Raw genomic sequence first — 23924 nt, 5'->3', positions numbered from 1 at the left:
TAATACTATAAATTATCATTATTATATTATTATTAATATTAACTATTTTTTACTATACGATAAATGCTCATTGTTAATGAAAAAGTATTAAAAATTTATGATAATAATTCAATTTTTGTCAGCACTTCACACTTGGGGGCCCAGAGCTTAAGCCCTATTAGTTCCTATGTAAATCTGCCTGTGTATTACACTTAACAGTCAATATGCTCTACACCATATAATTTTTTCCACTCTTTCAAAGGAATAAGAAAAAAGGCAAGATTCATATTTTAAATGATATCATTTAAATTATATAATTTATACATTCTGTTTTCTACAATAGTTTTTGAAATTAAAATTTATCTTATTAGAATGGAATTATGTATCAAACTAATATATTTTCTTGAAAAAACTATCATATTTTTATCACTAAACTAATCTAAACTTAAAGAAAATCGTGTCCAATGACAAGACATAGTAAACTAAATACTTTTAGAATATCAGGTCTTCATGATTTCTGTCAACTCCATACTTTTGGCTTGATAATTTTTATCAAATTTTAAAAGTATCAAAGACAGTGCAATAACTAGGCAGGTGCAACAGGTGCACCCGCACAGGGCCCACTTGGAAGGGGGCCCAAAATGCATGTATTTGTTTTATTATTTTCCCAAACCTAATTAATTAAGGGGCCTAAATGCAAATTCTTGCACAGGGCACAGGAATGGCTAGTTACGGCACTGATCAAAGAGGTAATTTTTTCATTCATTTATAAACAGAATTAGCTAAATTCATTAGCAAAAAACAAATTATAAAATACAAATAAGGAAAATTTTGGACAATTAAAAGTTGTGCTAAATTTTGTTACATTATTTAGAATACAAATATATTTATTTATTAAAAATATAGTATTTTTTTAGAAAGTACAAAAACTTACCACATAATATTGTTCCTTGTTTGTAAGTAGAACCCAAAGTCTCTAAAGCTATTGGTTGACTTATGGATCTACGTAAACGGGCTATTCCTCGATAATGATGTAATAAAAGTTGAAGATGTAAAGCACAAAGATTAATTGGTGAAGGAAATGAAACCTAATTCAAATAAAATATATTTCTTTCTCTTGTTTCAGAAATTATAATTAATTATTGCCAGTTACTATTACATTATAGGTTATAAGACTGGAGATATTTAAACCCATTACGGGTGGGTTTGACTCTTTGAATTTCAATGGGGTCTAGGATCGCATTAAAGGGATGTAGAATGATTAAATTCATATATTATGCAGTTTAAATTGGGTTCGAATATAGCAGTTAAAAACCTGGTGTTTTATCGTCGTTTAAAAGTCTCGATATAACGTAAATTTTCGTGTTTATTTTACATTTTCTCTTAATTTTACACTATCTTAAATGCATTGTTAACGTGTCATATAAACTATTTCTGACTTTAATCACTCTTATTATTGTTTAATCTAACGTTTTTACTGTTTTAAACTGTATTTACTTTTAATTAGCATCTAATTTTCCTCGAAAAATCCTTTAAATTCGAAGTAATACAATGTATATTTTATATAAAACCTTCTAAACTGATATAAAATGTAATCCTATATATTTATTATGTCTAGTGTAAAAAAGAAAAAAAAATGAAAAATTCCAATTTTATTTTCATATTTTTCTTCCTAATCTCTTGACAAAGGTTTGCCATTTAACGCCAATTTTATTCTTATAATTTAACTAAATTCAAACTTAGTATAAATTCAAATTCTGAACAGGGTATACGGGTATGAAAACACTTAGTTATGTCATTCGCACTTCTTTCGGGTATACCTGTACAATTGTACCTAGCTTTAAATACATGAAATCCTTGTTTTAATCAATAATTCATGTTTAAAATATAAATTTNTGTTGAGATGATAAAATATATATAGCTTCATTTAATAATAATGTATATATTAGTAAACTATATAAACACAAGTAAAACGTGATATTGAAGTGGAATATAATATAAATATGTGACTAACTAGAAAGGGATGGAAATAAACAAGAGAGAAAAATGAAGTAAGTTAAGTAGAAAAGCGAAACATGGACAAGATCATAAATGAGTGAGAAACGGTTTGTCAACAATAAATATCCTATTAGTGAATCTTTTTGGAAAAATCTCCATTTTCAACAAATCTGACAAATTTAAATAAGTTGAAAGATATTTCAAGTGAAGACATTAAGAACAAATGCATTCTGAAACATCAAATTTGAATTGATACAGTAGAAAGAGGTTATTAAATAGATTTGAAGAGTAAGTAAAGTATATATATATATATGAAAGAAAAATAAATAAAATAATGTAAATTATGATACTGAACTGCAGATCATTTAATAATAGATCTTCCAGAAGTACAGCTGCATTTTAACATTGTTAAAATTCTATTTATGGAAAACTCTGGAGTTAACTAAATTGCAGTTTAAGAAAATAGCCTTTTAATGTCACCGACGTGTTTGCCTAAATTGATATTGTTAATGTCACAATTTATGGAAAAGTTTACTGAGATAAAATATACGCAAATTACCCATTGAAATATGTTAAAGTTGAAAATTAATCTCTGAAAACTGGTTTGTGCCGCTCGCTCATTTATCGTGGAAAATTTTTAATGGTAAGATTAATTTTCTATTTGATTTTTAAGCTTAAGAATCGATTTAACAAATTAGATTATCTTCTCCTACCCATATTTAGAAGTTAAAAGAGACGATGATTGTCGTTGACCGTGTAGGAATGAGTTTTGTTTTTATAATATTTAAATATATATTGAGTTATTACGACGATTATAATGTTTAAATTCAGTTTTAAAACTGTAAGAAGAGACAATAATCTTTCATTTTACAACGTCAGAAAGCGAAGATACGCTTTGCTAACTGTCAAGATGAGGATGACAATCTTACACCTTTAAATGTCGAGGGATGTTCTTGCTCCTTTAAACTGTCAAAGGGCACGATGCTAATCCTAACATCTTATACTTTTCAAAACTATCTAAAATATAATACCTTCACTTTGAAGGCAAAAGAAAATACTATAGAATTTTCTCTATACTACATTTTCTTAATAAAATTAACTATTATTTTTTAAATGTAGGAACGATCCTAAATAGAGTGGGTTGTCGAAACGGCATTGTTATCAAAAGCACTCGATCTCGAGAGAGAAAATCCTGTAACACCCTAATCTGGCTAGTAGAGGCTTAAAAGCTGCAAGGCATGTCTGTGTACATAGCATGTGCCCCACTTCCAACTCCCAGAGAACTCAGCCACAAACTGAGAGAGGGTCTAGCGACTATTGAAGTGAAACCTATATTTGTTCACAGGTAGTAAGTTGATTAGAAACGGAGGGTTTGTTGACTTCCGGCGATGTAACGCAATTAGTGTTACGTAATCTAATTAGGTTGATATGCCTTCTGCTCGTCTGGAAAAATGTCTGGAACAGCATAGCAACCGTGCTTCACAACCGTGATTTGCAGGCTTCACCAGATACAAGTGACCAAAGTGAATCCTCTCCAAATTCTATGCACACTTTTATTTATGTTGTATCGTTTTACTCTAAATTCTTAAAATCTGTGGGAAATGCACGTGTTTCTTTTAAACTAGATCCTGTATGATTCTGAAATGAAATTATACATTGCTTTTTTTAACATAAAGCCACTTTTTCTCAAGTCTTTATGGGTTCTGTTATATAAATTAACGTCATGCTCTTATCTGTTCTATAATTAATCAGTTTAACTTTACCTATTACTAAAAGATAGTCACTTTACCATATTTTACGTGCTATAATAATACATCTATATTATCAATTACAGCGTAGTTAAGCATATTTTTTTTTCCATTGTACCGCGTATAACGCGCAGCAGAACAATGACTTTTTGAGCCACGTATTGAACTGGTATTGAAAATGAATTAACAAAAAAAAGCAAATTACAGCAAGAAAGTCATTTATTTTTTACCTAATTACCTAACAGTAAATTTATATTTTAAAAAAAGTAAAGGAGGGAGATGAAAATTCGTATATTATACGTAGTCTATATGTTGGAAATAACCAATGAGGAAATTGGTCTGCTGTAATGTAGTACAGTTTAGAAGCGAAATTCTTCCTTCCAGTTATAAAAACTGCATTAGTTAGAATATTTAAAGAATCCAATTTTCTTGAATGTATAGAGACGTCACGAAAGTCTTTACCATTACACAACGTTATTAAAAATATATTTATCCATCTGAGAACGGTAAAAAGAAGAGAGAAAGAGAGAGAGAGAGAGAGAGAGAAGGGGGGAAAAATACAAGATAAATCGTAAGAATATATACACACTACACATATTGAAAATAACAAATCAATAAGGTAGTTCCATAAATCTCGGTGTTAAAGTCACGCGAAATGCGTCTATCACGCAAATATAATTTCGAAAAAATAAAAAAAGTAGTGTGCAGGGAGGGGGAGGGGGAGTTCGAGTTATAGGCGTTAATTTTCGCCCTTCCCTCCCCCTCCTAAACAATTAGTCGCATTCGTTAATACGAATGGAATCGGTGGATAAAATGGCGAAAATAAAATGGATCGAGTACGTCCTCTCGCCTCACGTGACCTGGGAGAAGTTTTAGGTAGCACGTGTGACCGTTCACACGAAGCAGCTCAGTCGTAATGCGTAGTAAAAGGGATAGCTTGTAGTATCAGAAAGAAATCCAAGCAAGAGCATTTTTGTGCCGAATATCACGTGTGGGAATCTCAACAGTCGAATTATTTATTTTCTTTCTAGTATCTCTCAATTATCTTGTAAATTTAACGACTGGAGAATTAAAATAAAAAGAAAAAAAAAAAGAGGGAAGAGAGGAGGAGGGGGAAGAGGAGAATTTGGTTTAAACTGATATAGTCACAAAAAAAAAAATTCAGAATAGGAATTACTTTATGTCAGAGACAAATCATAGCTACCGGCTTCCAATAGATGTGTGCTTATTGAAAACATCAGCCTATGTGTCTGTTGTGGTGTGTGTGTCGGACAGTTTAATAGAAACTTTTGCCAACAACTGGACTGATTGATGTATGACCGTCTGTTGAAGTGGCCTGACGAGAAATTTTCAATTTTTTTTTTTTATTTTATTTTATTTTTATTTTTTTTATTTTTCTTTTAATATTATTTTTGGTGCTCTTCTTGTGTTATTGAATGTAGTGTTGTGTCACCATGTGTCACATTTACAGGTCTATTGNCTGTTGATTATTCCGTATTATATGAATTCCATGTTGTACGAGTCACTTAGATTTTTACAAATACGTGTGCCGGGCTGTGAACGGCTCACGTATTTGTAAAATCTAAGTGACTCGTACAATATGGAATTCATATAAAACGGAATAATCAACAGTGTTGTAGGGGGGTCAACTTGTAATGTTGTTTTTTAGTTTTCTATCAATGAAAGTTCTTGACAGTTTTCGTTTTTTTTTTCGTTAATTTTCTTCTTCTTATTATTAAAAATTCAGAGATATTTTTATCAGTTTTCTATTAGTCGGAATAAATTATAATTGTCCTTTTAATATACGAGGTATAATAGAAATGAATACATTACAGAGAAAATTGCGAAGTATGGAAAATTAACAGTTTGTAGTCTGATTTAGAAGCAATGTTTCCGCACATTCTGTCGAATTTAAATAATGTTTATCAACTGGAACTGTTTCTGTATGCCTAAGGAACGAGCGTATAATCAGTCGGACCGGAAAGAAACATTAAAGTTAAGCGCATTGATTTAATTTCTTAGAAATTGTTTTCTTTTTTTTTTTTGGTTTTATTTTCGGTGATAAAAGTGTAAAAAATATGGAGGAAAATAATTAATCACAATTTAACCTAAGGAATAAAAAAAGATAAACAAGTAAATTCGCTAGTTATAAGTTAAAAATCCCCCTAGCCTATTTATTTAGAACGCATTACCTGACTGTCTGGAAAATCTCCTTCTAATTAGGTTCGATTAGATTATAGAATAAAAGGAAAGAAATCACTTGAAACCAGCTGAATAAATTAATTAAGTGCGTAAATCTGAAAAGGAAGATCTTTCTTTATGCGATAAATCGAAAAGTAGTTTTATTTTCCCCATCCTTGTTTGTTTTTATTCGAAAAAAGGAAAAGTCAAAATGGAAATTGCACTCAAGATAAATGTCATTCATGAGAAGTTAAAACTTATATTGATAGTTTCTGATCTGTATTACCCAAGCAATCTTTCTTCGTAATCTAAACCCGAACGATTGCGGTTGAAAGTCGGAAAATGACGTCATCGAAAACTCTTTTAGAAAACGTTTTAAATCGTCCAACCACTATATGCGTTCTAGGTCCTGACAGCAGAACAAAAATCATTTATAACAGTCGCAATTTGAAGACGCTACAAACTGTCTTTTCCATTATCGTACTACTTGAGTCAATAGTCGTCAAATATTCATGGGGACGATTGTAATCAGTGGAATAATATTTGGACGCATGAATATTAGATGGAAAAAGCTTGGGCACATGTAAAAGCGAATTAAGTTATCCTCTCTCCCTCTTTCGGATAGCATTTTATTCTATTGAGCTAATTCTCTTTCAATTCATAATCTGTTTGAGTCGTCCTAGTTTTGTTCTTCATTTTTCAAAACTTTAAACGGTTTTATTTTATTTTTTTCTCTCTCTCTCTATCGGAAATGCAAAGTATTAAAATTCGGTGATTATTTTCCAAAGGAACAGAACAGGTAGCACCGTTTTTGATGAAGAAAGCATGAATAAAAGATGATGATTCTACTATATCTATATATAATATATCCAAAGTTATCCCTTCTTAAAAAAGAAAAAAATAAAATAAAATAAAATTCGACCAGTCTTCGATAATATACATTCTTTAGTTATCGAGATATTAATAAACTTCTTCGCCACTTAAATCGGATTAATTATTTTGTTAACAGTTTAGAATCTGACTAGAGAGAGAGATCAATCGGTTAAAAAATAAAAAATAAAAAAAGTGGAATATTTTTAAGTGTATCAACCAGAAAATTTTCCCGATAGTTTGGGTGAACAACGTTATTAATTAACTTCTCATCGCATTCATTTTTTATTTTTTTCTCAGACACCCAACATTGTGACAATTAATCCAACGTCAGCTGTGTTCGTCATGCTTGAACGGAACACGAAAATGTTACCGACTCCTTCATTGAATGATTCTACTTTCATAAAAGTCATTTAACTCATTCGCCATCTTTTTTTTTTTTTCCTCCTTCGGTGGAAAGAAAAGTGTTTATTTATAGTTATACTTTGTACGCATCACGTTTATTTTATTATGGACATTAGTAGTGTCCGGCTGAAGTAGCAGCTGGATAGTTGAGGTTGTAGCAATTAAACAGCGATCAGAGGACATGCTGCGACAGAAGAGGGCAAAGTGAATCGAGGCTGAGATTGATAGACAGGGGCATCACCTGGGTCCTTCTCGCTTGGTCGCAAAAGATCATTGGTTAGCTGTCCTGTCATGTCCAGTGATTTCTCTTTGTTGTAAGGGCTGGGTATCATTAGATGTTAGTGATATTCGCATCTTTAACACGAATGCTGACGGTGCTCTTTAATGTCCTGATTGCTGCAGGGTTCATTATCATTGAAAATGATCATCCTCCCTTTAATACACTGCTAATTCTTCGTCTTGACGGAGGTTTAATTATTCATAATGTAACTTATCATAATTGAAAAAAAAAGATGAAAGTGGATGACGTTTACTAGAACTTGATTGACATCTAAACGACTAATTTGTTTAATGTTCGGTTATCCCGTGAAATGATTAAACTACAGAATTATTCGTTATATACGAGAAATTTTGTATGGATTTTGAGATTTATTGACCGTTTAATAAAACGCACAATTAAGGAATGATTGAAAAATTTGCGTTTGTTTGATTTCTTGGTACATTTTATGAAAATCAATTGAATACAGTGAGAAGGGAAAAAAAAGAGTGTTACAAAATGATATTGCTTTACAGACCAGAACGTTTACCACAGATAGAATCTGGAAGAAGGCAAGAAACTAGGTCGAACGTTTTTCCCCCCTCTTCTCCTCTGGATTTAAGCACTTCTAAGCGATACTTACCTTTATTGACAAAACGATATTAGAAGTATAATCCGACTGGAAAGAATGCACAAAAGAATTTTTGAGAAGAAAAGACAAATTGTGAATTTAAAGTGGAGTGAAAACATAAAAAAAAGGTCTATATATATATATATATATATATAGAAAGAGAGAGAACAGGATTGAAAACGACTCTAAACTGTACGAATTACACTATTACAGAAATATACTTTTAAAGGTATTTTAAAGCAATTTAATTATGGAATATCGAATTGGAAACATTCTTTTAAATTGCACATTCTGAAAATAATATAAACCTGAGGCAATATGTGTGGAGAGAGAGACATATAACCGGAAATAGTCTGGTGGAATGTTAGGAACGATACTAAATCGGAAACGAAGGATAAAACTAAGTGACTAAATCAAAATTTGTCTAAACAGCGAAGGAAACTATGAAATTTAAATTTTAATTGAAAATTTTAAAATATTTCTATTTACCTACTTTCATTTTACGTATGTTATTTATATGAAGATTGTTTAATTCTGTATGAATCAGTTTATAAACGTAATCGCTATACTTTTATATCATTGTTTTTTTTTTACAATTATAATGCGTTAGTTAGGTGAATGAATTTGAATTATGATAGTTATATATTATACATAATTCTTTATTCTATATGTCTGTTATTGGTGCGCAACTGAAACTTGCTCTCTTGTTTCATTGCAGAGTATCAGATGCGCAATGTAAACCAGAGAGCAGGCATAGGACGAATCCACCAGAGAAGAGGGATCTTAAGCCAGTGAGTTTAGAAACAATCCCTCTTTTATAAATGTTTTTGGTGGTTAGTGAAAAGAGAGGTTCTCATAAATTAAATTAATGATAGTATTTTTAGCTTTCTAAACAGTTAATTAGCCAATTAATTGAAGGTTAAATTGCTAAAATTAACTGTAAATTTCTAGATTAAAATCACTGTCGTAGAGAAAATAACAATAAGCTTTTTTTACGTGAAGAGATTTATAAATAATGAATTTTAATCGCTTTATAACTAATGAAAAACGGTATTATCTCTTCTATAATTGAATCGTATTCATAAATTGCATTTAAAAATATATAAATTTGTTGATTTTTAGATCTGGGAAAGGTTTTTTTTTTTAAGTGGAATTAATAACGACCTTTATTAATTTGGAAATTAATGAGAACATTAAGCTTAATTAACAATACTTTAAAGTAGGTTATACTTTGATATCCGGCCCTTAATAGAATGGTTAGTATTTGCACACGCTATTCTATTATTAAGTTTTATGATTTTCTGTCCTATTGTATATTTAAAAAATAGAAGTATATTTTAATGGCGTGGGTGGTTTTATATTGTTAAGAGGTATTCTTAAGTTGGCATTCAAATTAACGTAATTATAATCACTATTGACAAGAAAGATGATTCAGAATTACATAAAAATAATTTTAATGTTTATTATTTATTAGTTATGAATAAGAACGTGAATGAATATAAACGATTTTTCTTAATGATTCTAATTTCCTCGAGCTATTCTTTAATAAAAAAAGACTTCATCCGATGTTATTCTATTACGCTGTACTTTTTCATGGAAACATTTTTTAGATATTAAAATAGAATATTTTTCTATCAGCTTAGATGATTGTATAAGTGGGTAGAAACATTTTTAATCTGCTATCTCTGCTGCTTGAGTCAACTCAAACAGATGCAGAGCATCGGTCTGACACTCGTGTCCGTCATGCAACTCTCTCATTAACACTGCTCTTTGAACACTTATTTTTTTGATTCTTTCTTCTATAATCTTACGTACTAAGAACTAAAGAAGTTATCGCCTACTGTAGCAGCCCGTGGGTACTCGACAGCTCGTTAATCATCTGGAATTGCTTTGAGATTTACTTCGTTGATAGTGAAGGAATATTTCACAGGTTAAGCTGAACGATAGCAGAAAAGGACCGACTTTTTCTTCTAGTTTTAACCCCCTATTCTATTTTTCCTTCATTGAAAATCGTATATAGTTTCCTCCTTAATAGATCTATTCGTAATAAAAATTTCCTTTAATAGCGGATGTGAAATGAAGTGATGTATGAAAGTAGTTTGCTACACTTGAATATCTTTCTTAAAGGAAAAGAAAAAAATATATAACTCTACATTTTAATTATTGTCTCATTTTATATTTAATTTTCGTGTCTGTGACTTGTATAACGTCGCATTTCTTATTTCACACGTCGTGTAACTTTTTTATATCCAGTTTACTCTATAATGACTCCAGTTTATCCATTAGACATTACACATTTTTCTTAAATTGTAATTTAATTAATTAATATTCTATAATTATTAAAGAATTAGAGCAAATATTTTATGAAAAAAAAAGAGCTCAAAACTTTCTTAAACAGAACGTTTTATATACAGTTTAACGTTAACAAAACACCTCAAAATCCTATTTTAAAGTCAAGATTTCGATTAAATAAACTCCCTGATCTCTTAACGTAAACAGATATATATTTATGTATATTTTTAGAATTAAACTAGTCATCACCACTTATCAGAAAAATATGTTTTCATACTGCATTAATCAAATTACATCTCTTAATCCTATTTAAATGTTTACAATGCCAAATCATACATAAAAACATAGCAAATTAGATTATTTTTTTTAAGGGTGAAATTGTTAAAATAGAGCCACGAATGATACTAAGCAGATATAATTAAAGTTTATTTTGAAAGATTATTAATAATCAGTATCTTGATATATCTCACGTGAGAGACAGATCAATCGGGGAAGGCGGCTTTTGTGTGCAACAAATAAGTAGATAAAATAAATGCGGCATTTAGGTAATGAGGCGAACATATCTTGATGAATGCAAAGATGTACAAATGACTCAGTCGATATTGACTACTGCACACTAACATATTCCTATTAAGATTATTCAAAGATATGTGTGATACAAAGTTTAAAATATCCTACTCGAGTGTCATACAGAGAGAGAGAGAGAAAATGTGAAATTTTAATTCTTTATCAATTAAGATTTAAACGTCGAGACGAAACCCTAAAGTTTTGAAATGAGTTCTAGCATTTATCGGATCGATATTTCACTCGGACGTATCAAAAATAAATCGTCTCAAAAATTGTTAACAATTATGTGCTGCCATCTTGTGGTTGAAACGCTAACTATTATCAATATTTTTAAACTTATTTTAATATAAATTGTTAATCGTTATAAATTTTCTATACAAGAACGTTAAAAGAGAGGAAGAGAGAGAGGGGGGAGGGAGGAGAAATCCGATATGTATAAAAATAATTGCGTTTAATAAATAAATAAATTATATTTTTTACGTGGAGTGTGGATAATAATTAATTTGTTTCTTAAGAAAATAATTGTAAAAAAAAAAAAAAATGCATAAAATATTTTAAACAATAAACTTTCTGAACAAAAATTATAACTCGTATAGAAAAATTTATTGAACGAAAGTTACAAGACGAATAAAATTTTATTTTATTATATTATTATTATTATTAATTTTTTTTATCTGTTATCGAAAATTTTAAATTTTTTCCCTTCATTTTTTGCATCTGTACAACTTTTACGTGCAGTAAAAAATTACGGTTTAAACTAGAAGAAAATTAAATAACGTACGCTTTAAAATTAAAAAGAAAATCTATTTTTTGACCATATAAAAGCGAAGATAAATTTAATATAAATAAAATTATCGACGAATGAAGATTATATATTATTAATTTTCCATTTAATTCTCTTAGAAACAAATTAACTTGTCAATTATCTTATTTATTATTATTATTTTTTTTAAAGAATAATCATTGTAAAGCTTTCAATAACAAACGTTTTCAGAGTTTACGTAAAAATATGTTGTATAATAATAATAATAATTGATGAAGTTTATTTTATTATATAATCATTTTCGTATATTGTTGTGTAAATTTTTCAACAATTATTACGTAATTTAGGTGTTTATTTCTCTGAAAAAAACATATATTATGTATCTTATTCGGTGGATAAATCCTATAATTTCTTCAGGAGTTATTGTGTAAAGCTGAGAGTATATATTCTTAGAATATTGTTGTGTAATTTCTTCAAAATTTATTATGTGACGTCTTAAAAAAATGATGCGTTGTCTTTTTTAGAAAACTAATTTTACTCCTATTCAAAAACCTGACAATAATTTCTAAAGAAGTTTATGAAAAGCATCATTTTTTGAAGGTTACATAATAATTTTTAAAAGGATCTTATATAATAATTGTCTATCATCGTAAATCTCATAATTCAATGGTACTCACTTGATGATTGCTCAGTATCAAAAGCATTTCTATTCTTTACCCCGTGTTAATACGATTCTTGTTATGATGTCTTCTTGATTGCTGTTATCATTCTTTTAAACGATGTGCACGATAACACTCTTCAGTCTTTATCTATGATTATATATCATTAGGCTTTGCTTTGTGGATGACTTGCTTTTGTTTCGTGCTAAAGTAACTTATTACTTGCAATTCTTAGTAGCCTGAAATGAAACATGATGATTAAAAAAAAAAAATTTAAGAAACTTATATTAATTGTTGTTTGCTTAACATTTAATTCGAGGTGATTCTTAATTAACACTATAGATGATCTTAATTAAGTTGCTGCAATAAATTAGCAGTAAGTTACTGGTTATAATTAGATACTATCACGTTTAAAATCGCCGTACGAATTGAAGTGACGGTTTGTTTTTTACGTGTAGTTTCCTGGTTTTCTATAATTTTAAATTTTATATAATATTCACGTTATAACTTAGAACCAGGTATTAAAGAAATAACGGGGTTAAGATGCTTCTTAACCCCATTATTTCCTAGCGCTTTCAATTAGCAAATGGTTAAATGAGGAAAGGTAGGCCTACATTTATAGATCTATAAATCGATTCTAGTGTGTTATTTCTGAATAGTCGTTTAGCCTTTCCTTAAGATAGCATAAGAAAAACAGCAGTTTAATTATCCTAAATAAAATAAATTCTCTACTTAAGTGTTTAGCACGAAAACAAGCTTTTAATTAGACTAAATAGAATAAATCCTCTCCTTATCACGGTATAGTAATGAAAACAAGAGTTTAATTAACAGAAGAAATTCTTGAGTATACAAACTTAAGAACTAAGAGAAGTACAAAAGCAAAATTTTAAAGAAAACTTTAGAATCTTAAACGGGATTCACGCAAAAAGGGATATGCTGAACACGCTCTTCTTGTGATTAGTGAAGAATAATCACTAGAAGAGCGTGTACTGTATATTAAATTATAAACATGTCCGTATATATTCCTTACCTAAATAGCACACATCAATGAATAATACTTCTAAGATATTGTCGAAAGTTCTAAATTCCTCACAATCTTTTTAAAAGATAAAGCATGTGTCTGAAAAACCATCGATCGAAAATCGTTACAAATTATAGAAAATTATTTCTTGAAGTAGAATCCTTGATTCTTTGCTTTTATCTATATTAGTTCGGCTTTTTCGATAATTCGATATCAACAGTTTTACATCTGAAGCGTAAACGATGACAAGTATCTTAACATTTTTTTTTTTTATTTCTTTCAATTCTTGTCTTTATGTATTATTCTGAATTTCGTGATTACTTTAAAATAATTCCTGTATTCAATTTGTATGATCAAATTTATTACAAAATCTTTACGCTTGACAAAACGATTCTAACACTCCTTAACTAGTCACTAATAAGTGGTCCAGATGTTCGTCTTGCAGATCGTATCACAGTGGGATGTGTTTTGAATTCTTTCGTTCTTCGTGAAGAAGCATTGTGACTTTGTCATCAATAGTTCAGACATAATGTGTGATTCACGTAGGTTCTTCAATGAAACATTCTTTCACTGTAACTCAATTCAAAACACGCATCCTACTGTGCTAGATCTGCAAGGCGAACATCTGGAGAGCTAAGTGTTTGATTAAAAGTATTTCTTTTCGGTTTCGGGACTTTATTATTATATCCTGTCGTGTAATAATAAGATAAAGTAGACACGCGAGAGTGATGTCAGTTATATTAAAAACAATACTTAATATTTATAAAAAAATATTGTTTTTTTTTTGTGGTATTTAAGAACGAAACAATTGTGATGTTTCTATCATTTAGTTGTCTAGTGTTTAGCTTAGTAAATAGGTAACAAGTAGTATTATCTGTATTAATTAATGTATTTATAATGTTAAATATTTTATACAATTTATCGACATTTTAAACTGTTTATTATAATTGACATAATTAATAACCGGTAAAGAAGAATAGAAGTGAAATATCATCACTAATAGTCTTATTATATTACTAATTTTAGTTTCTTTACGTAGCTTCCTCATCTATTTATATCATTAGGATAATATTAATATAAGAAGAACCTTACAGTAAATGACGGAAGACTATTTTTTCGGGACGATACAGATTTAGCAATCTATACTGTCATCTGTCATTATATGTCGTCGTGTGTACCGTTAATGCAGCGTTATTGAAGTTACCTTTAATTATCAATATATAGTAAGAGAAATATGCTAATATCGAGTATACTAAACAAGTAACTAAGCAGACATGTTCTCTTATACAATAAACTAGATTACGCTATTATTTAATACAATAAATAGGTTACTAAGGTAACCGGCATTGACCACACAGTATTATCGTTTAGTGTCAAAGACAATCCACTAACAATAACAAAGATTTTAGCATCGAACACAGCATCAAACATCAGCTATTGATAGCGATAACGATCCTTTATTCCTCGTTTACGGAGTGTTTTTTTTCCCCTTGTAAAACCGTGGCTTCCCGAAACTAGATTTGATAGAGTACAAGAGAAGAGAATGCAATTCGCTACGGAAGAAAACCGATAGAAAGGAATCCCCAAGTGATATCAAGCTTGTCAAAACTACGATACCGGTTGAAGGAGGGGGGAAAGATATTTCGAAAACATTTCTACCATTGGGATACGGGTATCAGTTAGATCAAAATTTTAAAATAACTCTTATAAACGTATAGAAAACTAAGTAGCATTTACTAAAGAGTTTTTTTTTTTCTAAGGTCGACCTTGAGTACTAATAGATAAAAAGTGGAAATTTTCCAATAGCAAAGAGAATACTTGGAGAATTGAAAAGACGACAGGTTTTCTGTCTACCATATCTATCCTGTAAAGTAAAAGCAGTTCCATCAGTCAAGAGATTTTGTCTTCTCGCATGACAAAATTTCGACATGTCAATACTTACAGCAGATGACTTGGTAACGCCTGGATGCATACTGACGTCACTACTAGGATTTTTTACATCTCTCTCCTACGCAAAATGATTCTCTTCGAGTCGAAAACTATCTTGACACACACACCATTATCTGTGACAAGTACACTGTCAACGACTAGTGCTTCTTAAAGTCCTTTAGTCGTGTATGTTCTGCAGACAGTGGACTTTATTCTTAAGACATATAATCAATCATTTCTGAATATTTTCTTTTAACTTTTCTCTTTTATTTTTTAATTGTTATAGCTTAGTAACATGATTTGTTCTCTAATATATATATATATATAAAGAAAAAATTTCCTTATTCGGTCATGATACGTTTACTCCGGATGAGGATTTCCTAAAAATATTTGGCTAAACTCGATCCATCGAGCAAGAAACTAATTATATATGGTAAAATAGTTCTATTGGTGTGCAAAACTGTAAATAGGCTGTCTTTAATAGAAAAAAAAACTTTCTTAAAAAAAGGATTTTAAATCTCTCTGACTATGAATTAAGTTATTGTTCGAAATATTTTTCTTCTTTTTCTCTTTTATTATCGGAGCAAAATGGTTTAGTGATTTCTGTCGATGGTCTTGCTTGATGTTTCTCTTTCAAGAAGTTTTAACTTCTCAAAAGTAAAAATCTCTATTAAATTATAATAAATTCAGGCCAGGTCTAAAAATATATCATATTCTTTTTGCATCTTATTGAAGTAATATATAAGTATTATATAGTATGAGAACATTTTTTGAGTCTCTAAAACAATCATTAGAATGACTGAAGATGAAAGTTCCGTCTCCATAACTACTTCTTAAAAGTTCTTTATTACATTCTAATTTTGTTCTTCTGCAACTTTTTTTCTTCAGCAGTCAGATTCGAAGATCTTAAACCATTTTTATTACATCCAGACTTCGAGAGCATTTAATTGTAGTTTTTTTTTCTTTCATTCGGATAGAAGACACCTTCAAAAAACTAAAAGCCATTTAAACCAAATTAAAGGACTCACCTAATGAGACTAGCATAGAAAGTTTGGCACTCATACTGGCCTAGTAAATTCGATATTTCTAACAAAATAGGCGGATCCCAGTGGTTAAATAAGTTGCTGATGTCACACGGGTGATTAGAAAGAGGACAACTAAGTTTCTACAAAAGTTGTACACACATTTAAGGCGTCAGCAGGTAACATTATCTGTGTCATTTACATAATTGTGACAATGTTATCAGTTAATCACTACCACAGTCGTGTCACTAGCAGAATCCTCCTGTTTCTCGATCATGTACTTTCTAATTACAGACAATAGCCAAGATAGAACAGGAAAAAACTCCCATCTTCACTAAATAGAGCGTTTCAGATTAAAGAAGATTCATTAATTTGCAGCTCTCAATCGTTTTATTCTTTTTTTCTTTTTCTTTTCTTTCGCTCCTTTTTTCTTTCGTCTTCAAAGTGAGAATCTTTTTTTTTTTTTCTTTTTCGTTTTAGTTCTTTTCGTCTCGTTTCAGATTTTCCGCTCGAGTTAAACATCGACCGTTGCTGTCCAGTTAGCATTTCTTTCAATCCTTGCTCAACGTCATCGATGACAGATGGTCGTCCTTTACCGGACACGCGGTCAATGCTGACCAATCAGTTTAAATTAAACGATGCTTTCCATGTTTATCCACCTGTTTTATAAAATGGAACAGAAAAACACATTTTCACTAATCCAACAAATCCAGCACTTACAAGAACGGGAGAAAAATCTAACAGAAACTAGCCATTTTCGTTTAGAAAACCTTTAATTAAATGAAGTTACATGTTAGAAGAAGGATAAATTTTATGAGTTTCCTTTTGGGAAATTGTTATTACAAGAATTACTCTATTACTGTTAGTAATGAAATTCTTAAATATATAAAAATAAAAAAATTCCGACTATAATTTTGGTAAATATTTTAATATGTTTTAAATCATGCTTTATTAAATCTTTAATGTTTCCGAAATAATATAAATTGTACATCCAGAGGATGCTATATTAGACATACCACTTTAAGTAATTTAATTCTAGAAAAATATGTATTAAATAAAATGTTAATTTAATTATTGTAAAATAAATTGTAGGAAACGTTGCTTTATTTATTGTGATGTCGTCGCTATGCCTTGCTTCAATTTTTAACCATTTCTTAATTTAAAAACTCACGTGTATTCTAGTTAATCGGGGCCTCCACCCATACGCTTTCCATTTGTGGTCTCGATTTTCACGTATCTACGAGGATCAACGTACAGACAAACTGACGGACGACGTATTGAAAATTGAAGCCCCATAACTAGGATAGAACACGACATATTCCCACCTATCAACACCAGAATATATCTTTTTTGCAACAACAACATATAGGCCCTACACTGATATATTTGTAAACACTTCATTTATAATATGTTAACTCTATTTAAAGAATATACAAAGAAATAAGAGCTACAACTATACACGGATTTACTACATGTTTTTTTTCTTCTTTTGTTTTTTTTAATCTGCATTTTAATTCCAATCTAGTTTACAAACACGGCTAAAGAGCTCGGTTTCTAATATACATAACCCAATTAAGGTTAATGAGTATTGATAACGTTTACTAGGTGTAAACACTCATTGACAAGAAGCAATCAACTCTTGCGGAGCTAAATATGTCTGCCGCAGTTCTTGATAGGTTTAGGTGTTGCAAGGCGTTTCAAAATCTTTGTAATTTGATAATATTGCCGCCAGCCAATAGACAAAATCATATTTTCCCATACGCATGAGAATACTTGGCTAATTAGTAATTTGATTTCGTTCCATCCAGAGTCAAGACAGAATACACATATTAACTTCATTAATGTAGTCAAGTCCGTCATAACTGGACAGCAGTAATTATCGCTCTCTTGTCTCTCTCAGTTGAGAATCGTGATGTTCTTGCTCCATTCGGTGGATAATCTGAATAGTATAGTTGCCAACAAGATGGATTTTTCAGGCAAAAGAATTGTCCGAATCATCATCATCATCATCATCATCATTTTGATTTCATAAATTTGCTGATATAAAAACGGTCGCATCTCAATATAAACAATTGCTAATTTGTTTAGATTTTAAAACGTATTTTACGGTCAAAAAACTGTTAGATATGTATCCTAATTAGTTAACTTCTAAATCTCAAAGAAAAAAAAAACATGGCGGGGTAGAGAAAAAAAAATCTAGAATTTTTGTTTTAATGATGAAAACAAAGTTTAAAATTTCTTCTTCGTTATGGAAGTTGGTATGGTTAATGTAAACTTATTTCTGTTTGTTGTGTTTTTCTTGGCTTAATAACCATTGTGAGACCGGCGAAACGACTTCTATTGTTTCCTTTTTTTTTCACCCAAACAGTTTCTATCGGTTGAAGAATTATAATGCGTCCAGCTAAGCGCGAATGTCATTATTCCACAGATTGCGTCTTTTGTTATCCGTTTGTCTATTGTCTTGCTGCTCACAAATAAAGCAGGAATATAATCTTAGAAAACGGACGTTGTCCAGTTTAGCGTTGTTAAATGTATCACCTGGTTTCATCAAAATCACCATTTTCAGTAAAGAAGGTTAATTGTCAAGTGTAGAAACCAATAGGAGATGATTCGTCATTGTCATTCATTCAACCGGCTCTTTATCTGTTCTTTTTTTTTTTTCTTTTTTACTCCCCCCTTTCCTCGTTTTTTCCTCCTCCCTTTTTTTTTTCTGTGACTCTTTGCCGACTCCTTTTATTGCAATTTGCAAATTGCTATTCTGGCACCGTTACACCTTAAGTCGTTCTTTGCTCCTGATTAAGACTTTTGTTTCCTTCTCTCGGAATGATTATATTGGATTGGATGGAAATGTTCAAATCTCAGATTTGCTTTTAACTCGAATGGCAATGTCAGACAGCTAGAACAAACCGTTTCAAATGACGGTTTTTCCGACTTATCCAAAGCGGAAGATCTAGAATAAAAGTATTTCTAAAGGCATAAGAAAACGACTGTAATTGTTAACAATGACTGGAACGTTAATAAATTCGTATTAGAGAAGGAAATGACGTATGAGTTGTCGCTATTGAAAAGACGACGTTTCGTGTAATATCGAATTAGAAAGAGAAAGAAAACTGCGATAACTTGGCGCCTGATAAAAACTTTCGCGATTTTTGGTATTAGCAATGCATTTAGGTTAATTGAACTAATGGTCGATCTTTCACACTTTGATTTAATGTTGCTTTACTGTATGCCAAGACATTACCGTACCATTGTTCTTATCGTATTACTCTTCGCAAAAGTCTCACTTGCCTTACAGATGTATTAAACAAACAAAAATACAACTGAGAGAGAGAGAGAGAGAGAGATCTCGATTGACATTAAACAGAAGGAAAAATGAAGGGTAATACGTCACCTTTAAAAAATTCTCGATTTACGTTTAAATTATATGTAATTCTAAACAAATTTAAAGTAAATTGCATGTATACGTGACCCTCATCTTTTAAATTACTAAAATCGTTTGATATATTTAAAAGTTTTAAGTTAACACAAAGCGATTTAAAGCATCGAGTTTGTAATTAATAAAGAAAAGACATGGAAATTGTTATTGTTTGTTGTAAAATTTTATCAGGGAGAAAGTTTTCTAAAAATAGTGTTTAATTTTATTTAAGATAAGTAAGACTGCGTGATTATTTTCAATTAATAAATACAGGAAATTTGTTTTAAATAAAGAAAGAAAAAAAATGCAAAGTCGAAGGAGGGTGATATGTAATGTTGCAGACATCAACTAATGGTAACCACACGTCGAATCCGATAATTTCTGCATTAGCTCGAAAACTTTTCACGAGTAATTAATGTTCTTTACACAAACTTTGAGATCCGATAATTTATGATAGGTATATACTGTGTGTGAGTGATTATAGAGAAAATAATGCATCTGGAGTGTTGTGTGGGAGGAGCCGGAGGATTTTTAAACTCATTTACTTTAATATCTATACGCGAAATGGGAAATAAAGGAGGTAAACCATTAAGAGTGGGTGCAAAATAAAAACACAGACGAACATCAAAATTTTTGTATACCTGAGCATTTTTAATTATCTTAGAGTCTGCAATTATTATTATATTTTGACGAATGTCGTTCGGTTATTGGATTTGCGAGATGTTTTGCAAAGAAGAAAAAAAAAGAAAATTTTTGTTGTCGGAGTTAGTGGATTGTAGGTTATGTCCCCTACTAGAACGAAATGTAGAGAAGAATAAAAGCGAAAAAATCGTTGGACGACTGAGATCTATCATCGGTATGCCAATAGAATCGGTGTTGAAATAAATCATGTAAGGCTTGTATAGCGGGCATCTGTCCGAAGAATGAGGAACCAACATGCTTTTCCATCTGCAAAGAATTTTTTATCCCCCCCCTCTCTCTCAAAATTTGAATAGTCGAGTAGTCGTATAAAGAGCTATATCAAGTTAACCGTTACATACGAGCTTACAAGGAAATAAATCTCATTTTCATGCTTGGGAAAAAATTACTAATTGCTGGATAACTTAGTCAAAGAAAAAAACGAAGTTCATTCTGTTCCTTTTAAAAAAAAGAAGTAGACTAAAATTCGATGGAAATTATTTATATCTTTATTAATATATACAATATCACCTGCCTGTATAATAATATACGCAGTTGTATTTCCTTTAACTTATTAAACGTTACGTTTCAAGTAGCTTTTTCATAGAATAAAAATCATCAAATTCTTTTATTCTATAATCACTTAAAAAGACAGTTATCGTTTCTTGGAAAATGTTAATCATTTTATTAGCAAATGCCTTTTTTTCTTTCCTTCAAAAGCGTACTTTAAAAACCAGCTTGATTCTTCCCTGTAAAAATTTCGATTAAATTATCATTTTCTGAGAAAAACAAGTGATAGACAAGTCTGTTTTAAAACAAACGGCAGAAGCTCGAAATCATTTCTATTACGAAAAGGCGAAAACATCATTTTTTTTTTCCTATTTTATTTAATACAATTTTAATACGTTATTCGATTACGTTTTGAAATTTAAGATATTTTAATCAGTTATAAACAAAAATGAATGATAGAAATTCGAGATTTTGTTATAGAATGAGTCTTGTTGTGTCATGTATGGTTCCAGTTCTGAAAATGATTGGCTGTATGGTTAGACGGCACACGAGAAACATCTAGTTGAGAAAATCCATCATAGCTAGACGTGGAAGCAGCTGCCTTGCTGCTTGTCACGATAGAGTGTCAGGTGCGAAGGTTCTCATTCTGTTCACTTACCCCTCTCGCTCTGTACCTTTTCTTCTCTCGAGTACTTAATTCACATCTATCGATGCAAATTCGTTTTAAAATTTTCGATTCTGTCTTCCATTTCTAAAACTTTATTATACTCATACTTAAATTATGTCAAATTTTCAGTATTCTCGTAGAAGTTAATTTTTAAATTTATCAGAAGTGGAGTTTTAAGAACGTTTCTTTACATTATTTTCATTATAATGAGAAAAATAATGCAAAAACGAAACGGAAAAAACACGAAAAGAGATAAAAGTTTAAGTGGAACCTATCTGACGATCAATATTTAATCGATATCCATGATTTTTATTAACAGGTGACATCGATTTTTTATCTTTTCTCCTAAGTGCCTGTAAGATACCATTTCGAAAGCAATTAATAAGCAAATGTTCTTTTTTTTTTCTTGTTACAGCTTGCAAACGGAAAGAGGAACAGCAACAACACCAAAAGAACCCCAATACGCCGAAGAAACCTCGTCTTGTTTTTACCGATCTACAGCGACGCACCCTACAAGCCATTTTTAAAGAGACAAAGAGACCTTCTAAAGAAATGCAAATTACAATATCTCAGCAATTAGGTTTAGAGCTAAGCACAGTTGGTAACTTCTTCATGAATGCTCGTAGAAGATCCCAAGACAAATGGCAGGACGAAGAAAAATCGAAATCTGTCAACAATGGTAATTCGACTACCCCATCCAGCACATCCACTACAACCTCATAACCTTTGATCTTTACCAGCATTATATATAAATATATATATAAATAATAAATAAATATATATACGGTATATATACAGTATATATATGTGTGTGTGCGTGTATGTATACCGATCTAAAAAAAAAAATATTAAAAAAATTAATAGATAATCAGACGGAGAAAGCAGTGGCGTAGAAGGGATACTTACTTGACCAGCTCATGCACACCAGTAGCCAGTAGTGTCCTAGATATGTATCTCTGCATTATGGACTAAGTTAGGCTAAGCCTGACCTTCCCATTGGCTCATACTGTATATTAGGCTGGCAAGATTGCTATTTTAGCCTACTGCAGGATGCAAAGCAGCATTGTTATGATGTTTGACTGTGACTAATTAATAACCGATAGTCAATAAGTGACAAAACAAATTGTAAAACTTAATATAATATTATCATTTTAATTATGTTGTTAATTTTGTATGCAAAGCTCCATAGAATTATACCTTTAGTGGTCTCATCAGGGTCGTGACAATATTCTACAAAGCTCAAAGTCGAAAGTGCGTTAAATAAATAAATATATATATGTATATGGATATATAGGTGAGGTAAAAAATNTTTTTGGTATGAGCCTGTTAGGAGCTCATACGTAAGAGTTGAAATTATTATTTTATTCTTAAATTCAAATTCTGAACAGGGTATACGGGTATGAAAACACTTAGTTATGTCATTCGCACTTCTTTCGGGTATACCTGTACAATTGTACCTAGCTTTAAATACATGAAATCCTTGTTTTAATCAATAATTCATGTTTAAAATATAAATTTTATTTTTAAAAAAATCAGTGTTATTGAATAGGAAACGACATTTCAATAAATAATTATACAAGAGAAATTTTTAAAGCAAAATATAGCAATTTCTGCCTAAGAGAGCGTACGAACGAGCGTAAGAAATTCGTAATCGACATGCTAAAAAGGAAAAAAAAAGTGTACAGAATTTTCCTAAAGAATTAATTCGAGCAAAAGAAACATAATTTTATTAACATAAGCAATCATTAGTCGGCGTCACGGTTATTTTCTCTAACAATTAAATTAAAACGATAAACAAACTATTTAATTTTTCGCTAATAATTCCCTTTCGTAAAAAGTCTACTTAATAAAAACAATTATTAACGTCTGTAAAAGTGTTAAACTTTATTAGATTAATATTATTAATTTTTATCTCATCGTTTAACATTTTATAATTTATCGGAAGATTATTATCTCCGTGTTTGGATAATTAGATCGTTTAATTATCATTAAAGAAACAAATCTTATTGTTTCAATGATTTATGGGTTAAGTTATTAATTTTATTTTATATTTAACTGTTTCGCTTTTTTTTATTTTTCCCCTTTTTCTTTTCTTCTTCTTCATCTTCTTCTTGCCCCCTTTCTTTTTTGAATGATAATCTTTCAATCTTTTGTTTCTATATTTTTCTTCTTTAGTAACTATTAGAATTCTTAAAATTCTTTCACTTTTTGAAATTTTCTTTTGAAACAGAAATTAATCTTTCTTGTTTCGTTTAGAATAATTTATTTATTATTTTCTAACACATTCTTCTACTTCTTCTTCCTTTCCTTCCTTTTGTTTACTGTTAGAATCA

The 23924-nt window shown here is 30.3% G+C and overlaps 2 protein-coding genes across 6 annotated transcripts in view; one reads left to right on the top strand and one right to left on the bottom strand.

The window, feature by feature from the left end:
* LOC111619080 (hepatocyte nuclear factor 6-like) overlaps positions 1-23924 on the top strand; it is a 77010-nt gene that overhangs the window by 49902 nt on the left and 3184 nt on the right. Inside the window, exons 2-3 of one of the 2 annotated variants that reach the window (XM_023360733.1) lie at positions 8787-8859; positions 22007-22253. In XM_023360733.1, coding sequence (XP_023216501.1) covers positions 8787-8859; positions 22007-22118 — 185 coding nt within the window. In that variant the 3' untranslated portion in view covers positions 22119-22253. Of the gene's footprint in view, positions 1-8786; positions 8860-22006; positions 22886-23924 lie in introns of those variants that run through there. The other variant, XM_023360732.1, reaches the window with a different exon arrangement.
* Positions 12046-23924, bottom strand: part of LOC111619082 (leukocyte elastase inhibitor C-like) — a 46555-nt gene continuing 34676 nt past the window's right edge. For 3 of the 4 annotated variants that reach the window (XR_002755682.1, XR_002755681.1, XR_002755683.1), the window contains one exon: positions 12046-12588. The gene's annotated coding sequence lies outside the window, so the exon portion shown is untranslated. Of the gene's footprint in view, positions 12589-20627; positions 21164-23924 lie in introns of those variants that run through there. The other variant, XR_002755684.1, reaches the window with a different exon arrangement.

This window comes from Centruroides sculpturatus, unplaced genomic scaffold (genome assembly GCF_000671375.1).
Source record: "Centruroides sculpturatus isolate CEXI.00-Female unplaced genomic scaffold, Cexi_2.0 scaffold170, whole genome shotgun sequence".
Lineage (NCBI taxonomy): Eukaryota > Metazoa > Arthropoda > Arachnida > Scorpiones > Buthidae > Centruroides > Centruroides sculpturatus.
This window is presented reverse-complemented; position numbering and strand designations above follow the sequence as displayed.